At 47.9% G+C, this 11,044-nt stretch overlaps 1 protein-coding gene across 1 annotated transcript; it reads right to left on the bottom strand.

Moving 5' to 3' along the window:
• Positions 1-2,474: 2,474 nt before the first annotated feature.
• LOC138980838 (uncharacterized) lies at positions 2,475-7,460 on the bottom strand. Its single transcript, XM_070353719.1, has one exon. The coding sequence runs from the start codon at positions 7,458-7,460 to the stop codon at positions 2,475-2,477; it is 4,986 nt and encodes a 1,661-aa protein (XP_070209820.1).
• Positions 7,461-11,044: the final 3,584 nt, after the last annotated feature.

Genomic DNA, 11,044 nt, shown 5'->3' with positions numbered 1-11,044 from the left:
TAACCCCGTTATTTATTAACTAACTATTATTTCTAACTTACATTTACACTAATACCTCGTAATAGGGACTACCAACGTTTCTGCTACACTGCCTTTAACCTTGATGCAAAAGATCAACGCCAAACGCAGCTACACATGAAACCAGTAGGCCCAGCCACCATTAATACTAATTAACTTAACTTTGAATAACAAAACCCTCAATTCTCTTCCACTTATTTCAACACCATAAATGGTACGAACATTAATTCATCAATAACACATTCACATTAATCCACCACGTAACAACCTTACTTCATAACAACAAATTACCATATCACTACATACTTTTCTCTTCGTGCGTAATGATCACGACGTTTCACAACCAAGTCCAGTTCACATCTCGCCGATCCACAAAATCAACGTCGCTCAAAGAAAACAATAAAGACACTCCAGATTAGTCCCGTTAAAATGTAAATAACCAGGCCTGGTACTAAGTTAATAACATAATATTTAATTAATAGTCAATTTCTACCTAGTTTCTTCTAACACTTGCAAAATCTCTATGTCTTTAATGTGTTTAAACTCACTTATAGGTCACAATGCTTATTGAAGCCACAGCTGCATAACTCAAGGCACACAGATGCCATAATATATTCTTGTGCACAAACTGCTCATGGCAATAGAATGCCAGCACCTTCCACCACTTTACCCACTGACGGTGGGCCACCTCACCTCCACAGCTCCCACTTGCGACACACCGGTGGTCAAACACCCCACCAACTAACACGCCTTCCTTCCGGGTATAGTGCCGGAAGCTTCTTGCACCCGGAAACTCATGCTGTTCCCTGTGTCGTTCGTCTCTCCTGGCTTGGACTCTCCCACAGCCCCGCTTCTATGCTTGAACGCTGTCGTAGGAACAAAAGCCAAGTATAACTACTTGTTCCTCCAACAATACTTAATTATCTCCCCTTATCCACCAAGTCCATAAATTGACTCTAACAACAATATTTCCCTCGTTTGACTTCCCATAATTTCCATTTTCATCGACTTACAAAGTCCCCTCTTTACTTAATTACTCATTAATTACCATAATTAACTACTTAATTAACCACTCTGGCCATCTCATCAAAGTTACTATTTAACTTTAACCAACATCATTATCAAAATACCAGAGTCCCAACATGACCAATTATGTAATAATTCTTACACTTTCCACTCACTTAAATACCTAATTACAGCCTGTACTTTTATACAATTGTAAATACACCATCATCAATATAAATGTTCAAAGTATTTACAACTCCCATTTCACCAAATCAAAACAACATGGCTGCCCCCATAATAAACAATTCCTATTCCATTATTTGACCCAACCATTTACAAGCAGCCCCTTCACAACAACGCCACTTCCCTCACCCCTTATGAATTTAAGTCATATTACATAGTGGCACCTCGTTCTTCTCTATTTCTCTACCCGTGATGACGTCACATATTTACAACCAACCCCCCCGTCTTCTGTCTTGACGGTGAACTCCCGTTTACACCTCCCGTACCTCGTGTTCACTTTTCCGTACTTGCACCTACTACACGACTCATTCTCTGGAGTTAACGCTCTCTACCTTAAATTCACCCTCCATAAAATAAATCCTTCCCACACATAAGTTCACTCGCAGCAACTGCTGACACCTCTTTTCTTCTCTCCACCAGCCTACTCGCTCTCCACACTTCTTGCACAATAAAAACCTGCCACCCCCTTTCCCTCGTTTCCCATTCCCCCTCTCCCCTTTCTACCCCCGACACCCAACACATAAAATGACACCAACCAAGGAAACTAAAAAACTAAACCTCTCTCATACACAAACACTACCGAACCAACAAATTTTGACCCTGAGCACGGAAGGAGAGAAAAACTACAGAATTTCAACACACCTTGCCGTTCGAGGATTGACCACCCGTAGAACCCTTGAAGCCACACCAAGACAGCTGGAACACAACTTGTCTCCGGGGTTGTATAAAACAACAACACGCCGGTCGGCCGGATAGAGCATTCACATCAACCATCCGTTCTCTTCCCAGTTTTACACAGCAGTGACCTTCGAGCCTGTGACTCGTTCACGCACCACGCAACCCCACGTGCGTGAATACACTCCCGCGATTGGCTGTCCATATCCACGGACACACACCGAGTCACTGTATAGGCACCCATCTGAGCCAAAACCGCACGAAACCCAGCTCATGCACGAATTACCAAATAAGTCATGGCTGGACTTGGGCAGAGTTTGTGACAAACCCCCCACCCAAGTACAAAACACCCTGTATTGAACCAAAAACCACACACCTCTGACCAATGCCAGGAATCCTAATACGTGTAATCAAACCACCACTCTCCCTGGCCTAAAACACTACCCAACTCTACTGACATCCATGGACTTGCAACATGATCCAGCCCACCAAAATCAGTCCCTTTTTGATGGTTTAATGCTCCCCACATCTGGTTACTCTTCCGAGCGACTGAGCAAGTCGGCCCCCACGTTGTCTCTTCCAGGAATCGCCTGGATGGTATACATGTAGGGTTGCAGAGCCAACGCCCACCGCATCAACCTCTTGTTGGTCGCCTTCAAACCCTCCAGGTACTCCAAGGGTTTGTGGTCGGACTGAATGCAGAAAGGTTTTCCGTAGAGGTACGGGCCAAACTTCCGCACCCCCCACACCACCGCCAAGCACTCGCGCTCGATGGTACTGTAGTTACGCTCCGCTGGCAGCAACTTTTTGCTCGCACAGGCCACCATCTGCATCCCGTCCCCCTGGTCTTGGAGTAGCATCGCCCCCAACCCAACACCGGATGCATCTGTGCGAAGAGTGAAAGGCACGGAGAAATCCGGCAGCTTGCACACCGGCTCTGTGGATAACTTCACTTTCAGCGTATCAAGGGCCACCTGCATAGGCTTCGTCCATCTGACCTTGTTGGGCTGTGACTTCTTGGTTGCGTCTGTCAGCGGAAGTGCAATGTCCGCAAAACCCGGCACAAATCGACGGTAGAATCCGGCTAGTCCTAGGAAGGATCGGATCTGCCGCTTTGTTGTTGGCCTGGGCATCTTCGCTATCTTGTCCATCTTCCCTTCCTCGGGTTGAATCACTCCATTTCCCACCATGTGTCCCAGGTACTCCAGTCGTCTAAACCCCAAGTAACACTTGGATGGTCGAGCTGACAACGATGCTTCCTGCAGCCGCTGGAATAAAGCTCTGAGACACTCCAAATGACGCTCCACGGTTTCAGTTGCCACTAATATGTCGTCAATGAAATTGTCGATCTCGATCATGTCGAGAGGGCTCAACAGACTCCTCATCATCCTTGAAAAGATGGCTCCTGACGTCTTCAACCCAAACGGCATCACCGTCCACTGGTAACACCCCTGCGGTGTCGTGAATGCGGTCTTGGGCTTGTCTTCTGCCGCCATAGGGATCTGCCAGTATCCTTTTGCCAGATCTATCTTGGATAGATATTTCGCCTTGCTGAGCTTGGCGAACATGGCCTCCATGTTTGGCATAGGTTCGGCGTCAAACTCCACTATCTTGTTCAAACGGCGGTAGTCGGAGCAGAACCTCTTTTTCCCGTCTTTCTTCTCCACGATCACGATTGGAGAGCTGTATGGGGACACCGACGGTTCGATGACCCCCATCTTCAACATCGCGTCGACTTCTTTGGCGATAATGTCCCGCGTCGTGAATGGCAAGGGGAACTGACGGACTCTAACTGGTTCGTCATGCGCCAACCGCATGCTACACTCTGCCAGCGACGTCCTCCGTGGCAGATCCGTGATGACATCCTTGTTGTCCTTGAGGATTTCCTTGATCCCTATATGCAGTTCTGGCGTCTCTGGATCCAAGTGCACATCCTCGATCGTTTCCTCTGACGTCAGGGGTATCAACGGAATGTCTTCGTGAGATGACTGCACTGTTTCCCACTCCTCCCCTTCATCCACCACACACACCGTTGCTATCGCTGCCGGCCGCTCCACATACTTCTTCAGCATGTTGGCGTGGAACAATTTCTGCTTGGGCCCTATCCTGATGCGGTAATCACACTCGCCCACTCTTTCCTCCACGACGTAGGGTCCTCGCCAAGCCATCTCCAACTTGTTTTTCTTGAGAGGCAGGAGTAGAAGAGCGCGATCTCCAGCCTCGAAGGTTCGGCGTTTGGCCCCACGGTCGTAGTGCTTCTTCTGGCGCACGGCTTCCTCACACAGATGTTCCCTGGCAATTTTGCATGTTTCCTCTATTCGGTCCCGGAGGTTCAACACGTACTCAGACGCAGTCTGCGCTTCCTTCCCGTCTTCTCCTTCTTTTGTCCAGAGATCCCTCAAGATGGCCATGGGTCCCCTCACCGTACGGCCGTACAGCAACTCAAATGGGGAGAACCCAGTACTTTCCTGCGGAACCTCCCTGTATGCGAACAAGACACCTGGGATAAACCGATCCCATGTCTTAGGGTCCTCCACACACAATTTCTTGATCATGGCTTTCAATGTGCCATTAAACCTTTCAACCAAGCCGTTGCATTGCGCATGGTACGGCGTAGTGGTTCGTCCCTTGACGGCGAGCAACCGGTGAACTTCTCGCATGACGGCCCCGGTGAACTGTCCACCCTGGTCCGACAGGACCTCCTTGGGTATCCCCAACCTCGTCCACATTGTCCACAGCGCTTCAGCCACCTTCTCTGCCTCGATGGACTTAAGTGCCACAGCCTCGGGGTAGCGCGTCGCATAGTCCACCATCACCAGGATGAATCTCGCCCCACTGTCAGCTGCCGGCTTGATCGGCCCCACCAAATCCACCGCCACCTTCTCAAATGGAGCATTGGGCAGAGGCATTTGCCCAAGCGGCACTTTGGCAACTCGTCCCTTCGGCGTGACTTTTTGGCATCGGTCGCAGGACTGACAGTATCGTCGCACGTCTTCGCACAGGCCTGGCCAATAAAAATCTGCCCATAGACGTTCGCGGGTCTTCTTGGTTCCCAGATGTCCTGCCATGGGTGTGTCGTGGGCGAACTTGAGTAGTCCTTTCCTCAAGGATCTGGGAACGCATATTTGTGAACACTCCAATTTCTTCTCCCGATAAACCCTCTTTAGTATCCCACGAGACATCTTGAACTCCACCATGCCCTTTCCTGCTTGTATCTGTTTCCCTTCCTTCGCCAGTCGTTTGGCGCGCACTAGTGTTTCATCTTCCTGTTGCAAGACTTTCAGCTGATCCGGAGTCACTTGCAGCCCTTCAATCTGCACCACCACCACCGGTTTCACCGGCCGTGTACCTGCTTCAGCCTGTGCTCTGGTTGTCACTGCCGCACACAACGCCCGTCTGGGATACATCGATACTTCCACCCAGTCTCCGCTCGTAAGCTGGGCTAGGTTTCCCAGAAAAATGTCAGGCCTGATGTTGTCGTTCACGATGGCAAGAATCCTCTCACAGATGTACGGCGATTCTACGTCAACCCATGCTAAGGGGTACGTCTTTGTGCAGTCTAAGTCGGCAAACTCTACGTGCACTGTCCCGCTGGTGTAATCCTCAGGCCTAACAAATGCAGCCTTTACCATGGTCTTGTCTGCCCCTGAATCACGTAGACTGATTGCGTCTCTCCCGTTAACCTTGCACCTTCCCATCGGCCGAAATGGAATTTTCTCGCAGTCTTTGCACAACGGCTCTGACGGCTCGGAAGATCTCGTCTGGTCATCTTGCTCGGTCGTCATGCAGGCGTTCGCGGTACACTCCCTGGCAATGTGTCCCGTCTTCTTGCACCTATGACATATCACCCGATTGTTGTATTCCCGATTCCAGTTCGTCTTTTTGTTCCTGCTGCCCTCTACTGGCCTCACTTGGCCCTCTGACTGCTCTGCCTGTTCCTCCGATCCCCCTCCGGTCTTGGTACCCCCGTTGCTTGTAGTCTTCTCCTTTTTCTTTTCCTCCTCGTCCATTTGGCCCCCGATGTTACGTTTTGCGTTGAACAATCTGGCGTCCCGTTTTGATTCCAAGTGAGTGAACGCTAACACCGCCGCTTCCTTGGCTGTAGCTGGCTTTTTATCGCTGACGTACTGGAACAGCTCACCCCGGAAATTTGACATCAACTGTTCTCTCAGGATCAGGTCATACAGCCGGTCATAGTCTCCCGCACACTGTGACATCGCGATCCATTGATCCAACAGGGTCTGCAGCCGACGACTAAACTGTACAAAGTTCTCGTCCCCTTGCTTTGTGATGTTTCTGAATTCCCGGCGGTAGTGTTCTGGAGTATGATGGAACTCTTCTAACAGCGCAACCTTGAGCATATCGTAGTCGCTGGCATCCTCGGGAGTCATCCGTAGATATGCTCTCTCTGCGCGACCCTTCAATTGGTCTGCTAATCGACCTGCCCATGTCGCCCTGCTCCACCTGTGTGTTGTCGCTGTTCGCTCGAAGTGGAGGAGGTAGTCGTCAATGTTGACAGAGTCATCACAGAAGGACATCTTTACCCGGTATTTGTCAAAACTCGGTTCTCTCTCAGTCCCCCCTGTGCGCAGAGCTAACTCCTCTTTCCACCTCGCCTCACTTGCTTGCAGTTCCTCTTCCCGTATGCGACGCTCCTCCTGGCGTCGCTCTGCCTCATCTCTGCGCCGGGCTTCTTCCTCTTGTCGTCGTGCTTCTTCTTTCCTTTCTTGGAACTCCCGTTCCTCTTTACGTCGGGCTTCTTCTTTCCTTTCTTGGAACTCCCATTCCTCTCTCCTTTGGGCCGCCTCATCCTTGCGTCGGGCTTCTTCTTCCTTGCGTCGAGCTTCTTCTTCCTTGCGTCGAGCTTCTTCTTTCTTCTCCTGAAGTTCACGTTCCTCTTTACGTCGGGCTTCTTCTTCCTTGCGTCGAACTTCTTCTTTCTTCTCCTGAAGTTCACGTTCCTCTTTACGTCGGGCTTCTTCTTCCTGGCGTCTGGCCTCTATCTCTTCCCTACGCTGGGCTGCTTCTGCTTGGCGTCGAGCTTCTTCTTTCTTCTCCTGAAGTTCTCGTTCCTCTTTGCGTTGTCGCCGCTCTTCCTTCCGCAACTTCGCCTGCGCCACTCTCTCCTCGACGATGGCCGCCTCCCTGCGCACTTGGGCCATCACAAACTGGGCCAACGTCGCCCCTTGCAAACCCAAGCTTTCACCCTGACTACGGAACCGTGCTAACTCCCTGTCTACCGACTCATCGTCAAACCCATTAGAACCTTGGACCATGATCGGCGACACTCCCCTTACAGCTTGGCCCTCACCGTACCCCATCGCCAAACGCTGCGCCCCAACAGACCTCGTCCCCAACACTCCTGGCGTCACCCAAGACCTCTCCATCCTCGGCGTAGAAACCGCACCCGGCATACCACCCGTAGCCAACAACGTCGCACCACCACTTGGTACAGTGAACCGAGGAGGGGTTACCACCAGGGATGCAGCCGCAGACGTCGCTGGAACCTTCTCCTCCATCCTAGCCGCCCGCCTCAACTGACGCTCATCCCGATCTGAATTCGACATCTCCTTGACAAACCAACCTCACCTTGACCCCAATTCCAAAATTGATCGCCCACAACAAACACGGACAGAATAATACAAAGCAACAACCACAATAGAACTTACCCAAACAGCTAGCTGACAACCTTGGTAGAGTGAGATCCGAGTGATCAGTTCGGACCCCAGGTGTGCTCAAACTCACTCGTTCTCTCTCCTTCCTCTACCGGGTCAAAATAGCCACCCAGGCTTAAAGCCTTTAAGTCGCCCGCCAACCGCCCACGCTAGTCCTCATTCATACCCTTTCACCACTGATTCACACGAGTCACGGCCCTTACTTCCCGATGCTATCTAAACCCTTCCTAATCCCCGAAATGAAACTCCTATCCCACCGCTGCCACCATTGTAACTCCCCTAAGTTTTGGGAGAGGTATAGGAATACCTTTTAACGTACAAAACACTCAGACACAGTCAACCACTCTTACTCTAATCACTGACTCCACAACCAGGCAACATTCAAACCAAAGTTTATTATTTACACACACGACATCACCGCATTCACATTCACACCCAATCACAATCGCTCAAAATAACAGATAGATGAAGAAGGAAGAATTATCTTAAAGTTTAACAAAACAAAATGGCTATAAGAATTTATAACTTGATACTAAAAGAACTGTAAATATCCCTAAATATTACCACCTACCACCTTAATTCCCTGATCCCGAAAAATCAAAAAGTCTCTTTATAAATCTATCTCAACTCAAATCCGCTTATCTTCACCTACAGTAATCAATTAACCCCGTTATTTATTAACTAACTATTATTTCTAACTTACATTTACACTAATACCTCGTGATAGGGACTACCAACGTTTCTGCTACACTGCCTTCAACCTTGATGCAAAAGATCAACGCCAAACGCAGCTACACATGAAACCAGTAGGCCCAGCCACCAGTAATACTAATTAACTTAACTTTAAATAACAAAACCCTCAATTCTCTTCCACTTATTTCAACACAATAAATGGTACGAACATTAATTCATCAATAACACATTCACATTAATCCACCACGTAACAACCTTACTTCATAACAACAAATTACCATATCACTACATACTTTTCTCTTCGTGCGTAATGATCACGACGTTTCACAACCAAGTCCAGTTCACATCTCGCCGATCCACAAAATCAACGTCGCTCAAAGAAAACAATAAAGACACTCCAGATTAGTCCCGTTGAAATGTAAATAACCAGGCCTGGTACTAAGTTAATAACATAATATTTAATTAATAGTCAATTTCTACCTAGTTTCTTCTAACACTTGCAAAATCTCTATGTCTTTAATGTGTTTAAACTCACTTATAGGTCACAATGCTTATTGAAGCCACAGCTGCATAACTCAAGGCACACAGATGCCATAATATATTCTTGTGCACAGACTGCTCGTGGCAATAGAATGCCAGCACCTTCCACCACTTTACCCACTGACGGTGGGCCACCTCACCTCCACAGCTCACACTTGCGACACACCGGTGGTCCAACACCCACCAACTAACACGCCTTCCTCCCGGGTATAGAGCCGGAAGCTTCTTGCACCCGGAAACTCATGCTGTTCCCTGTGTCGTTCGTCTCTCCTGGCTTGGACTCTCCCACAGCCCCGCTTCTATGCTTGAACGCTGTCGTAGGAACAAAAGCCAAGTATAACTACTTGTTCCTCCAACAATACTTAATTATCTCCCCTTATCCACCAAGTCCATAAATTGACTCTAACAACAATATTTCCCTCGTTTGACTTCCCATAATTTCCATTTTCATCGACTTACAAAGTCCCCTCTTTACTTAATTACTCATTAATTACCATAATTAACTACTTAATTAACCACTCTGGCCATCTCATCAAAGTTACTATTTAACTTTAACCAACATCATTATCAAAATACCAGAGTCCCAACATGACCAATTATGTAATAATTCTTACACTTTCCACTCACTTAAATACCTAATTACAGCCTGTACTTTTATACAATTGTAAATACACCATCATCAATATAAATGTTCAAAGTATTTACAACTCCCATTTCACCAAATCAAAACAACATGGCTGCCCCCATAATAAACAATTCCTATTCCATTATTTGACCCAACCATTTACAAGCAGCCCCTTCACAACAACGCCACTTCCCTCACCCCTTATGAATTTAAGTCATATTACATAGTGGCACCTCGTTCTTCTCTATTTCTCTACCCGTGATGACGTCACATATTTACAACCAACCCCCCCGTCTTCTGTCTTGACGGTGAACTCCCGTTTACACCTCCCGTACCTCGTGTTCACTTTTCCGTACTTGCACCTACTACACGACTCATTCTCTGGAGTTAACGCTCTCTACCTTAAATTCACCCTCCATAAAATAAATCCTTCCCACACATAAGTTCACTCGCAGCAACTGCTGACACCTCTTTTCTTCTCTCCACCAGCCTACTCGCTCTCCACACTTCTTGCACAATAAAAACCTGCCACCCCCTTTCCCTCGTTTCCCATTCCCCCTCTCCCCTTTCTACCCCCGACACCCAACACATAAAATGACACCAACCAAGGAAACTAAAAAACTAAACCTCTCTCATACACAAACACTACCGAACCAACAAATTTTGACCCTGAGCACGGAAGGAGAGAAAAACTACAGAATTTCAACACACCTTGCCGTTCGAGGATTGACCACCCGTAGAAACCCTTGAAGCCACACCAAGACAGCTGGAACACAACTTGTCTCCGGGGTTGTATAAAACAACAACACGCCGGTCGGCCGGATAGAGCATTCACATCAACCATCCGTTCTCTTCACCGTTTTACACAGCAGTGACCTTCGAGCCTGTGACTCGTTCACGCACCACGCAACCCCACGTGCGTGAATACACTCCCGCGATTGGCTGTCCATATCCACGGACACACACCGAGTCACTGTATAGGCACCCATCTGAGCCAAAACCGCACGAAACCCAGCTCATGCACGAATTACCACATAAGTCATGGCTGGACTTGGGCAGAGTTTGTGACAGAACCAACTTGGCGGTTAGTTCCGTGTTCGTAACTGAATACAAACGAACTGGCCGCAGTAGGGATTACTTGATTATGCAGACAATTGTCATTGAATCGAAAGTACATTCAAAGCTCTCACTGTGGCTCACTTCCGCTCTCACTAATTACAGAGCGACCAGTCCCGACCTAAAACTAAAGTAGGTCTATGTGCATGTAATGTTGTTGTTGTTTTAGTATCTTCACAGTATTTTCTCACGTTATACTAAGTATTGAGCCACAAATATGATAAAATAAGGGAGTTATGATGCACGTTTCGAAGCGTGCGAGTCACGAAAATAAAAAGCACGAAATCCTGTGGTTATCCGCTCTTTCACTCGCTTGTTTCAAAAATGCACCATAACTCCCTTCTTTTTCTAGGCTTCAAACGCAATACAACATGCTAAAATATTGTAGAAATGCTAGAACAAAAAAAAAATGTAGGCCACATGCAAATGCTTTTGTTTGAGTCGAACGTGGTCG

This window comes from Littorina saxatilis, linkage group LG11 (assembly GCF_037325665.1).
Source record: "Littorina saxatilis isolate snail1 linkage group LG11, US_GU_Lsax_2.0, whole genome shotgun sequence".
Lineage (NCBI taxonomy): Eukaryota > Metazoa > Mollusca > Gastropoda > Littorinimorpha > Littorinidae > Littorina > Littorina saxatilis.
This window is presented reverse-complemented; position numbering and strand designations above follow the sequence as displayed.